Genomic DNA, 13,046 nt, shown 5'->3' on the forward strand with positions numbered 1-13,046 from the left:
GAGAGAGCGTGCGCGAGAGAGAGAGAGCGCGCGAGAGAGAGAGAGAGAGAGAGCGCGCGCGAGAGAGAGAGCGCGCGAGAGAGAGAGAGCGCGCGCGCGAGAGAGAGAGAGAGTGCGAGAGAGAGAGAGAGCGAGAGAGAGAGAGAGCGCGCGCACGAGAGAGAGAGAGCGCGCTCGAGAGAGAGAGAGAGCACGCGCACGAGAGAGAGAGAGCGAGAGAGAGAGCAAGAGAGAGAGAGAGCGAGAGAGAGCGAGAGAGAGCGAGCGGGAGCGAGCGAGAGAGCGCGAGAGAGAGAGAGAGCGCGCGTGCGAGAGAGAGAGAGGGTTAGGGGCTTGCTCCCGCTCGCTCGCTCTCCCTCACGCTCTCGCTCCCTCTCTCTCTCTCGCTCTCTCGCTCTCTCTCGCTCTCTCTCTCGCTCTCTCTCTCGCTCTCTCTCTCGCGCTCTCTCGCGCGCAGCGCTCTCTCGCAAACGCTCTCTCTCGCGCGCGCGGTCTCTCTCTCTCTCATGCGCGCACTCTCTCTCTCGCACGCGCGCTCTCTCTCTCTCGCGCGCGCGTGCTCTCTCTCGGGCGCGCGCTCTCTCTCTCGCCCGCGCTCTCTCTCTCTCGCGCGCGCTCTCTCTCTCTCTCTCGCGCACGCGCTCTCTCTCTCGCGCGCTCTCTCTCTCGCACACACGCTCTCTCTCTCGCACGCGCGCTCTCTCTCTCTCGCGCGCTCTCTCTCTCTCGCGCGCTCTCTCTCTCTCTCGCACTCTCTCTCTGAGAGAGAGAGCGCGCGTGCGAGAGAGAGAGTGCGCGCATGAGAGAGAGCGTGTGCGAGAGAGCGCGCGCGCGAGAGAGCGCGCGCGCGAGAGAGCGAGAGAGAGAGCGAGAGAGAGAGAGAGAGAGAGAGAGAGCGAGAGAGAGCGAGAGAGAGAGAGGGAGCGAGAGCGTGAGGGAGAGCGAGCGAGCGGGAGCAAGCCCCTAACCCTCTCTCTCTCTCTCGCACACGCGCTCTCTCTCGCACGCGCGCTCTCTCTCTCTCGCACGCGCGTGCTCTCTCTCGGGCGCGCGCTCTCTCTCTCGCACGCGCTCTCTCTCTCTCGCGCGCGCGCTCTCTCTCTCTCGCGCACGCGCTCTCTCTCTCTCGCGCGCTCTCTCTCTCGCGCACGCTCTCTCTCTCTTGCGCGCGCTCTCTCTCTCGCTCGCGCGCTCTCTCTGTCGCGCACTCTCTCTCTCGCGCGCGCTCTCTCTCTCTCGCGCGCTCTCTCTCGCGCTCTCTCTCTTGCTCTTGCTCGCTCCCGCTCGCTCTCTCTCTCTCGCTCTCTCTCTCTCTCTCGCTCTCTCTCTCTCTCTCTCGCTCTCTCTCTCATGCGCGTGCTCTCTCTCTCTCGCGCGCGCGCTCTCTCTCTCTCGTGCGCGCTCTCTCTCTCTCTCGCGCGCTCTCTCTCTCGCGCGCGCGCTCTCTCTCTCTCGAGCCAGAGCGAGCGGGAGCCAGAGCGAGCGGGAGCCAGAGCCAGAGCGAGCCAGAGCGAGCCAGAGCCAGAGCGAGCGAGCCAGAACTTGCTCTCTCTCGCTCTCGCGGCAGCGAGAGCGTGCGAGAGAGAGCGAGAGAGAGCGAATATAGATAAATTAAGTCCTAGGTGCAGAACTCACGTTGAGTATGGTTACAGCCCTTGGGAAGAAACTTACCTTAAGTCTGTTGGTATCTCCCAGTAATGGTAAGCAAATTTACGTAAAATAAAGTATTTTTTTACGGGAAGGAAAAATTGAATATTAGTTTTAAATCAACAAAACTTTTGATGAAGAAATATGCCAGTGTGTTCATTTTTCCACTTCATTCTTCGTTAATAGCAAACCCCCCCCTCGCCTACAAAGCATTTTTATTTTGGCGGAGGGAAGTAGAGACATTTTTATTTATTTTCCGTGTTAGTGATAAACTTTAATGTCGTGTTCAATGTTAGTATTCGTGTGATTAAAAAAAACATTTAAAAATGGTTTTGTGTACCAAATCGTATCGTATATATAGATATATAATCAACCAAAAATAGTCATTTTCATTAATGTTATTTTTATTGAAAGATTCTACAGTCCTAAAGCGCCGAACGAGGATGTTTTGGGAATGGATTCGAACTGTGTTGATCATTACGTCAATGAAACACCGCCCACTCTAAAACCACCCCCCTCACCATCAAAATAGCCATATAATTCACACAAGGTCTGTCATACTGAGCTTTTCAGGAGAGTTTCATAGACGTAGTTGCGCCTGCGCTATCGGAATATCACATTTAAAGGGATGTAGTAAATAACAAAGTCGAAGTAATCAAAGAGATATAAACGAGGTTTTCCGGAGACTGCGTTTTCTACCGAGAAGGGGGATTTTGAGGCGGAGGGATCTGTCTGACGATAGCAGGAGAAAAAAAAGAGCAAAGGATCTACATCCGCACCCGTGGAACCAATTTTTTTTTTAACATTCGATCGGTGCTCAGAATTTTTTATCCTTGTTTTCGGCCTTCATTTAGATGGCAAGCTTCCCAGACTCTGTTAACGAAAATGATATAGGTAAGTAAGTACCACTGCCGACGTGCCGTGTACCTTTTTTATGGGCTGGGACCAACGAAGAACTGACGACAATCTTGCTCTGTTGAGGGCCTTCTCTGCGACGTTATACGTCGAATTATCTTGAGCATATCGATTGTCGTATGGGTAGAATGTAATATGTTCTCATTTGGTGATTCCACGATAATGTTTCTAAAGGGCAGCTGTAATACTGCGTGGAACTGTTGACCTCGTTGATTAAAACATTTACTCCTATGCGTCGCAGTGTGCGTCACGTCCTACTATGTGTCCATAATTTGTATCATTGATTTTTTTTTGCCTGGCCAAGCAGTAAAAGTATGATTGAGGTGGAATGGAGAAAAACTTTGTGTCGGACGTGGTCCTATAAGTTATTCCTACCTCGTTTTTTTCCGTGGTTGTCCGATCATCCATATTTCACTGTTTGCGTCATAAAACAAGAACGTCGAATTGAATTTGATAGCTACATTAGAAATATGTTCAGGAGTGGTTTGTGGGACAGATTAACATTGCTTATACAGTGGTACCTCGAGATACGAGCTTAATCCGTTCCGTGACTGAGCTCGTATGACAAGTTACTCGTAACTCGAGGTAAAGTTTCCCATTGAAATGAATTGGAAACAAATTAATTCGTTCCAACTCTCTGAAAAAAACACCAGAAACAGGATATTGGATTGAAAAAAAAGTTTTATTTCTTATAATTCGCCATATATTGACAAAGTAATAAATAACGAGTGGTTTAATAGAAATAAAGTGTTTAATCTAACTAAAATTGGGCAGATTTCGCCGAGGGGAGAGGGGCACAAAAGGGGCGGGGGGCTTCGTTTTTTTTCTTCCACACAACGCACTCGTAAACGGAACAAACACTCCACCCTCACGTTCGCTATCGATGGGCTGTTTGCTGTCGTACTATTCCCTTCAAAATATTCCGAAAATGATGCACACAAATGTCCTCACAATCGAATAACGCACGACCACTTGCCAACGAGCAGCAGTCTTTTATCAGCGATCGCGCCGCTGCTCATGTTGTTGTTGTTGTTGGGCCACCTCAGGCGCTTGAGGATGACCCTCAGCAGCGCTAGAGCTGTCACTGGAACGCGGATTAGTTCATCCAGGGGGTAGCCGGAGGTGTGGGGCAGTGCGAATATCTCCGGCTGGATGAAAAACGTAGGGCGCCACGTTCCTGGGTGGCAGCTCTGGGTGGTTTTGTTGGATTCGCATGGGAGCTTCGGGGGCGCTGGCTAGCGGCTCCTTTTAGCTTGTAGCATCTGTGTTCGCATCCCCTCGAACGGCGCCTAGTGCCATTGCCTGTCGGCGTTGTGCGCACGAGTATACTTCATTACCCAGAAAGCCCTCTTTTCACCGCGCATGCGCGTTGTGCGTTTCCTGGTCTGAATAGCTCATCCGGTGCTCGTAAATATTGTTATACACGAAAGATATGCCAAAAAAAATGCCATGGCAACCTGGCTTGGTCGCATCACGAAACTTTGACTGCATCACGGGCGAATTATTCGATCGAAATTTCCCCCGTAAGACGAGCATTCCATATGACGAACGGTCGTATGACGAGGTACCACTGTATTCGCAACTAATGTCTTTGGTAATTTATTTAATTTGGGAAGACTGGCTTTGAATGCTTATCTTTCATTTTAAATTCAGATTTAACATTGCCTTATATTCGCAACAAATGCCTTGGGTAATTTGTTTAATTTGGGAAGACTGTCTTTGAATGCTCATCTTTCAATCCCGTGGACACCAAGACTCCAATTCATTTATATAGAACTTATTAAATTACTTTCCTCGTTCTTCAGTTATGAAAATAACTTCCCTTACTTTATAACACAGTGGGTCCTGGTCTTTGTTCCAACCGATCCAGTGCCGACATTTTAACCAATCAGGTGTTTTCTAAAATACCCTATTTTCACGACTATACGGCACATTGTATTTTTAGCCGCAGTGTCAATAACAAGTGCTATTTCTGTATTTTACACACACAAAGGATGCACCGTTTTATAGACTCAGCCAGGCATGGCAAAACATACACCACCTTAAACATACACGCTACACCCACATGCTAAAAACACATTTTTAAAAAGGCAACAGAAGCAAAAATGAGTTTGGTTGTACAGACGCTCCCCAACTTACGAACGCAATTGGTTCCGAGCGATTGTTCATAAGTTGAATTTGTTTGTAAGTTGATTCAGTGCTGTATTTTGTATTATAATTTATGTTTAAGGCCGATATAAGTATACTGAAGGTTTATATAAGTGCATTTGTATGTTTAAGGCTTGTATAAGTAACACGCATTGGTTTGTACTGAAAAAAAACATTTAATAAAATGGAGAGAATATGTACAGTACTGTAGAGAGAGAGAGAGATTTATGTATTAGAAACTGGCCAAAAGAAGCGACCTAATGACAATTGCACAGTTTTCTTCTTTTTTCCATCATAAATGATGCAGTAGCACTGTATGGCATCATTCAATTGATTTGCAAACTTTGTGCAACGTTCAATATTTGGGTCCTGCTGCTCGATCTTTCTGTTTATAGATGGTACTGACGGTCGAACGATTAAATGCCCGTGAAACGCTCACCACTCTCACGCGCATCAAGCTTCGTTATTATTGCCACTCGTTTCAAATGAAATGGCTTGCCTCTTCCTTGCAACTCCCTCAATAGAAGCCTTTAGCTTTTTACCAACCATATTCAATATTGGATGCATGAGATATTTAATGATACAAATGAAAAAGGTTCTTTGCACACTGGAGATACATTCACGCACTTCCGCATTGCAACGAAGAAGAAGGTAGATGCTGGGTGAGCTGAGCTCTCACAGCGCCAGGCGTTGGTATTAGCGGCGGAAAGAAGTACTACTCCGAAAAAGGCGAAATACAAAATTGGACTTGCGAACATTTTTGGACTTAAACGCAATTTGCAGACATGTTCGTATGTACCGTTGTTCGTCAGTTGAATGTTCGTAAGTAGGGGAGCGTCTGTACTTTATTTAGCCATTTTACAATGTACTCACGTCATCATCACCCTCAAATCCATCAAAGTCCTCATTTTCTGTGTCCGAATAGAACAATTGTTCAAATGAGTCATCGAAAATGCTGAGTCTTATACGTTCGTCCAGGCGGCCACAATCCATTCGCAAACAGTAGCTAACGTAACTATTCCAACGCTGCTTTCCATGCTTCGTAAAGCTGTGTTGATGTTGTTGTTAGGTCACCTCAGGCGCCTGACGATTACCCTCAGGAGCACTAGAGCTGCCACTGGAACGCGGATTAGTTCATCCAGAGGCCGGAGGTGTGGGGCAGTGCGAATGTAGTCGGCTGGATGAAAAATGTATGGCGCCACGTTCCTGGGTAGCAGCTCTGGGTGGTTTTGTTGGATTCGCAGGCCGCGACAGGCGGCCTCTCGGGAGACACCTTGTGAAGGTTCCAACTGTTGTCTCCCTGTGTTGAGGTCGATGTATACAGGCCACAATCCATTCGCAAATAGTAGCTAGCTAGTAGCTAGTGTAACTTTTCCAACGCTGCTTTCCATGCTTCGTAAAGCTGTGTTGATGTCGATGTATACCGGCCACAATCCATTCACAAATAGTAGCTGGCGTAACTTTTCCAACGCTGCTTTCCATGCTTCGTAAAGCTGTGTTGATGTATACAGGCCACAATCCATTGGGTGTATTGACAAAAGAATTACATATCCCAGCAGTCACTGCGCAGTACTTTTTCTACGGGGAAAATAGTATAGTCGGGGGCTGCTTGCCGTAGTTGTGAGAGCTGTAGAGGATGGTGTACCCCAGGGGTCCCCAAACTTTTTCCTGTGAGGGCCACATAACTTTTCCCTTCTCTGATGGGGGGCCGGTGTCAGTTTGTAACAGAAAAAGTGTGACGATCGTAGGGGAGCTTAAAATTTTTATTGTTTTCCAGAAAGCCACACATAACCAAATAACCCTTTCCAGGTTCTTTACAGAAAAAAAGTCAGGAAACAAATAATAACACTATTAATGAAATAAATAATAACTAAATAACCCTCCCTGAGTTCTTCACAGAAAAAACAGGAAATAAATAACACTTTATGAAATAAATAATAACTAAATAACTCTCTCTGGGTTCTTCATAGAAAAAAAAGCCATGGAACATTAACTTTCTGTAGTGCCATGCACAATCTTTTCCCTTTGCTCTGAAGTTTATGCACGACACCCAACCGTCATTACAGAATCCCACGTCAACATTTTGCAGCACAGTGCTTGCTGGTGAATTCGGCAGTGGACTCGTAGCAGGGCGGTGAGACCCCTTTTTTCCAACTCCCGGTTCATGCGTCCCATTATTAGACCGCAAGTTTCTGCCACCATGCTAGGAGCCCCGTCAGTCGTGATGCTAGCTAGCTTTGACCAGTCCAGGTCCAACTTCTCCATGGTTTGGCACACTGTCAAAAATATCCTCTCCTGTTGTAGTCCCTTTGAGACTTTGGAGGGCTGCCAGATCCTAGCAAATCTCAAAGTTTGCGCTAACTCCACGAATAAAAATGAGCAGTTGCGCTGTGTCTTGCACGTCCGTGCTTTCATCCAGTGCTAATGAAAAAAAATCAAATTATTTCGTCTTCTGCTGCAGCTGGGCATATACATTACTCCCGATTTCTTCAACGCGTCTGGTCATTGTACTCACCGACAGACTTACGGCATTAAATGCATCTTTCTTCTCGGGACACACTTCCTCCACGACAACATCCATACATTTCTTAAAAAATCTCCGTCAGTGAAAGGCTTACCGCTGCTTGCTATCAGTTTAGCAACCCGAAAGCTGGCCCAAACGGATGCCTGGTTCAGCTGAGCTTGGCGTAGAAATGTAGTCTGCTGAGATAATAGTCCAACTTTTAGCTTTGAGAGTTTGTCTGCTCGTATTTGGCCTTGCACGCTATCGTACTTGTCTTTGTGACGGGATTCATAGTGCCGGTGACGATTGTATTCTTTGAATACTGCCACCGTCTCTTGACAGATGAGACAAACAGCCTTTTCTTTGCATTGAAAAAAATAATAATCGTTTGTCCACTGCAGGTTAAATACCCTGCATTCTGAATCAATTTTTCTCTTAACTAACCTTTTCGCCATTATTCCGTTCTCAAACAAGTTCAGGTTGCACAGTTTTTATATGCTTGAATAGCATCGCAATAGCGATGGCCCCAGGGCTCCGCCCTCACCTGCGATCGTCCAGATGTCTCGCTAACACTCTGCTCGCGCATGCAACGGTGGAAGTGCCCCATGCATCAAAGGGAAACACTCTCCCCGCGCGTGTCACCAAAGAAGCAATGCGAAGGCCCGCTTCACTGGGATGATTTGTGGACTCAGCAGGGGTGCAATGAACCAAACACAAGATTAAAACGTCCCAGTCTTCAAGGCCAAATAGGAAAAAAATCCGATAGCGTCTCTGGTATTGTTCAGAGGGCCGGTCCAAATGTGCCGGCGGGCCGTATCCGGCCCGCGGGCCGTAGTTTGGTGACCCCTGGTGTACCCTATCGACTGATTTATTTTATTTTATCGTGACAACAATTTTAGTATTGGTCCATATATAACGCGCACTGGATTATAAGGCGCCCTGTCTATTTTGGAGAAAATTTAAGACTTATGTGCGCCTTATAGTCGTGAAAATACTGTAAGTAGCACCTGACTTTAATTAACTGATTACACTTGCAAAAGGTATCCTCTTGTTTGAGTTGGAATGAAAACCTGCACCCACTGTGGCCCTTTGAGGACCGGTTTGACACCCCTGCTTTATAAGATAAGAGAATATAAAATCATGATTTTAGAATTTTTGTTGTTCTGATGTGCAATAAAGACGAGAATTCTCTCCTTACACTATGAAAAGTAATGAATAATGAAACCAGCAGAAATTTTGACAAGCGTCTTTATTTTTATAAATTTGCATTCAAACCAAAAGTTTCTGTGCAATATGAAATAAATCAAATAATCAACTGAAGAGTAACTTCTGAGTTCTACCTAACCTAACTAAGAGTAACTAACTACAGTGGGACAAATAAGAATTTAGTCAACCATCAATTGTGCAAGTTCTCCTACTTGAAAAGATTAGAGAGGCCTGTAATTGTCGACAAAGGTAAACCTCAACAATGAGAGACAGAATGAGGAAAAAAAACTGAAAATCACATTGTTTGATTTTTAAAGAATATATTTCCAAATTAGAGTGGAGAATAAGTATTTGGTCACCTACAAACAAGCAAGATTTCTGGCTGTCAAAGAGGTCTAACTTCTAATAACGAGGTCTCCACTCGTTACCTGTATCAATAGCATCTGTTTTAACTCATTATCGGTATAAAAGACACCTGTCCACAACCTCAGTCTCTCACACGCCAAACTCCACTATGGCCAAGATTAAAGAGCTGTCGACACAACTCAAGCGAATGCTGATACGGTCATTTATTTCAAACTAGAGAAAGGATAAATAGACAAAACGCTAAACATAATTTAATTTGACGTTTATGAATGGAATTCATGAAATATCTTGCATAAAACGCAAAACGTTCCCCTCACTGCGGTCATCTTAGTGAGGTTGGGGAACGGCCATCTTAGGGAGGTTGGGGAACGGCCATTTTAGGGAGGTTGGGGCACGGCCATCTTTTGGATTGGATTGGATAACTTTATTCATCCCTTATTCGGGAAATTTCATTGTGACAGTAGCAAGAAAAGGCATAGTTATAAGTTAGACATTACAGTCGCAAAGGCCGCAGAATAACAAAGCAAAAGTACAAAGCAAATCAAAGTCAATGGAATCATTAAGATTCACCAAATCAAATCATTAAGACAGAAAAGCAGCAAAAACACAAAATGAGCAAGAGTGGACGGAGCCACCGCCACCGGCTGCCATTTGAACGGCGCCATCTTGGTTTCGGTAGCAAAAACGGATAGACTCAAAAAGACTTTGTAAAGTTGGACAAAAACTGGAACCACACACAGGAAGTCTTCTACGAGATGGGGAACTTCTACAGACTGACCGAGGTAGAGAATATGCAGAGTCACTCTTCCAAGCTTATCTACACAGTTCCTCAGTAGTCTGGAGCTGAAGAAAACAGCAGCAGGGCAGAACTCCTCAACTCCGACTCACGATGGAATGGTTGGTCAGAACCGTTGCCTCTTCTCCCGGCACTTTTGTCCAGCTCCGAAACTCCAGCGGCACCGAGGTGTTGCTCCTTCTGCTGTGTATTGTAACAGCTAGTCCCATGTGTGTGACAGCGTAGGCATGGCTGAATGGTTCCAAAAAAGAAGGGAGGTCGGGGCACGGCCATTTTAGGGAGATCGGAGCATGGCAATCTTAGGGAACTCGGGGCGCGGGCATCCTAGGGAGGTCGGCGCGCGGCTATTCTAGGGTGGTCGGGCCGCGGCCATCTTAGGGAGGTCGGGCCGCGGCCATCTTAGGGAGGTCGGGGCGCGGCCATCTTAGGGAGGTCGGGGCGCGGCCATCTTAGGGAGGTCGGGGCGCGGCCATCTTAGGGAGGTCGGGGCGCGGCCATCTTAGGGAGGTCGGGGCGCGGCCATCTTAGGGAGGTCGGGGCGCGGCCATCTTAAGGAGGTCGGGGCGCGGCCATCTTAGGGAGGTCGGGGCGCGGCCATCTTAGGGAGGTCGGGGCGCGGCCATCTTAGGGAGGTCGGGGCGCGGCCATCTTAAGGACGCTGCCATCTACATTTTTTTCGCCAGACGCGAGTAGCCTTGATTTTGAAGTAAAACAAAATTCCACCTTGATTTTTTTCTCGTTTTATTTCTTGTTCGAAAGTAACAACTATTGGAGTAATATGAACCATTGAAAGATATTTTGATATTAGAAGCAATATGGCTTCCACAACATCTTAAACTTCTGGTAAGAAAATTTTAATTTCTGCAATTAAAAAGCATCAGGATCTCATTAAGATTTTTTTCAAATTGAACAATTTGATATTTTGCATTTACAAAGACAGGCATATTCACTTCCTTATGATATTGACCCTAATAATGTGGTTTTTATTCATACAGTATCTCAGAAATATCACTTGTGATGATTTTTCTTAAGGTTTTCCCTTCAAAGTAACACATTTGTACTCCCTATTAAAACCATGAATATGGAGGTGAAAATTGGGAATAAGGGGGCGGCTTATACGCGAGAAATTGTAAAATTAAAACATTTCAAGGCAACTTTCAGGGTGCGGGTTATATGCGCGGGCGGCTTGTTTGCGAGTAAACACAGTAAGGTTAAAAACGTTTCATTAATTATTTTAACATCAGCTGAACTGAAAGCTGTTCGGGTTTGCAAACATCAACTTTGATGACGTTAGTTTGGTGTAGAAAAAATTATATTGCATTAAATTGGGGGGATTTTAATTCCTGTTAATAAAACTGATGAGAGCGACTTTATAATGTTAATGTAGCTGACATTTTTAAATTAGAAGATCTTCAGATAGTGGTCTGCCTTGAGATTTTTCCAATGCAAAAAGTATGCCACGGCTCAAAAAAGGTTGGGAAACACTGAGTTAAGGAACGTTTCAATCAGGCTGCAATTTGTGCACAGGTATTTAAGAGACATTAAAAAAAGAAAGAAAGCAAAAAAAATGACAAGCAGACTTCACTTGGATCTTTTAGTGGGTCAGCTCTGAGTCGTCCTGCATCTCATAATAGCTCATTTTGGCTGTGACATAGTCCTTATGCTTTCATGCTCCGTGTTAGGTGCTCTTGCTAACCATGCTAAAAACAGCTATTTCTTACCAACCTCTTCTTCTACTGAACATTGGGCTGGAACTAGCGTCCAGGTTGCATCAGTGTCCCTTCTTTGCGGTGTTTGTGTAGTGTAATTGCAGTTTGAAGGTATCGAATTTTATCAAAATTTTTATTCTTACTGTTGACAAATTTTATTTGACGTTAAAAAAAATGGCGCCGCTCAAGTGGCAGCTGGTGGCATGTGTGGTGTTCGTCCGTTCTTTCTCGTTTTCTGTGTTTTTTTACAGCTTTTATATCTTTTTAAATTACGTTTTAATACTTTACTTTATACTTTAATGTTTTACGACTTATACGACTTGACTCCACTAGTTGCGTGTGAGTGGCAATATTTGTTCTATTAGTTCAGTTTCTTTCTGCTAGTTCAGGACATTTTTGGACCCATTCAGCCATGCGTCCGCTATCATACACTCAGGATCAGCGGGTACCGCTACGCAACACCTGGATGCCCCTGGAAATCCCCGCGAGTTAAAGAGGACAGGGTGCAGAGCTGGACGAAGCGACGGTTCAGACCAAGCATTCCATCTTTTATTATGGGGAACGTAAGATCTATCCGCAATAAGATGGAAGAGCTAGTTTTCAACTGGTGAAGGCGGACAAGAAAGCTAAGGAGAGCGGTAGGAGGAAAGGTGGGGAACTAGCAGTTTTTATCAATAGCAGATGGTGTAGGAGCAACTGTGTACTCGAGATATTGCAGCTGGTAGCTGTTAGCATCAGGCCACTTTACACCCCGCGGTAGTTCTCGCACGTTATCGCGATGACTGTGTTTATTTCCCCTTCTGCCGATGCGGCAGCTGCTTCCGAGCTTTTTCACGCTACTGTGTCATGGCTGGAGACATCACACCCCCAGTCTCTCCTTCTTATCTCCGGTAATTTTTAACCATGCTTCCTTGGCTTCTCTCCCCACCTTCACTGTGTGAAATGCCATACCAGGGCAGGCATACAGCTTAGCCCCCTCCCCTCACTGGGCTGCTCAGTCCACAACCTGATCAGCCTGATCCCCACCTACATCCCTGTAATGAGCAAACAACCCCCAACCGCAAGGATAATAAAAAATGGACAGAGGCGACCAGTATGGTACTCGGGGACTGTTTTGATACCACTGACTGAGAGGTTCTGTGTGATTCACATGGGGAGGATAGCTTGGCCCAACTGCATCACAAATTATATATACTTCTGTGTTGAGGACACTGTATCCTCCAAAAAGGTCCAGTGTATCTCCAAAACTAAGCTGTGGGTCACCCCAGATCTTTAGGCCCTCCTGAACAACAAGAAGAGGGCCTTTAAATCTGGGGACAAAGGGAGGCTGAAAATGGTCCAGAAGGAGTTGAGGAGAGACATAAGGAGGGGGAAGGCTAGCTACAAGAGGAAACTAGAAGACCAACTCCAAGGGAGCAATGCCAGGGAGGTCTGGAGAGTCTTGCGGAAGATCTCCGGCCATGGAAGCAACAGCGAGGCGATCCGATGGTGCGGGTGCGCCACCTCGAGCGGCCGGTCGGCCGGCAGTCCGGTGGCGTGTGCCGGCGGCGAGCGAGGTCTGCCCCGTGACCCAGCCCCGGCCGGAAAAGGTACATCGAGGAAGAGTTCACTAACATACCGTACTTTCAAACCTATAGGGCACACCTAAAAGTTTAAAATTTTCTCTAAAATGTTCGACGCGCCCAATCGATAAGTGCTCCTTGTCTGTACACTAAATTCAATTTTTGTATGGCCCTGACCGCTTGAGTGACTGGTT

At 46.1% G+C, this 13,046-nt stretch overlaps 1 protein-coding gene across 2 annotated transcripts in view; it reads left to right on the plus strand.

Moving 5' to 3' along the window:
- The first annotated feature begins 1,481 nt into the window (after positions 1-1,481).
- Positions 1,482-13,046, plus strand: part of wsb1 (WD repeat and SOCS box containing 1) — a 71,800-nt gene continuing 60,235 nt past the window's right edge. The window contains exon 1 of one of the 2 annotated variants that reach the window (XM_077610611.1): positions 1,482-1,700. In XM_077610611.1, coding sequence (XP_077466737.1) covers positions 1,643-1,700 — 58 coding nt within the window. In that variant the 5' untranslated portion in view covers positions 1,482-1,642. Of the gene's footprint in view, positions 1,701-2,174; positions 2,542-13,046 lie in introns of those variants that run through there. The other variant, XM_077610612.1, reaches the window with a different exon arrangement.

This window comes from Stigmatopora argus, chromosome 10 (assembly GCF_051989625.1).
Source record: "Stigmatopora argus isolate UIUO_Sarg chromosome 10, RoL_Sarg_1.0, whole genome shotgun sequence".
NCBI classification, from domain to species: domain Eukaryota; kingdom Metazoa; phylum Chordata; class Actinopteri; order Syngnathiformes; family Syngnathidae; genus Stigmatopora; species Stigmatopora argus.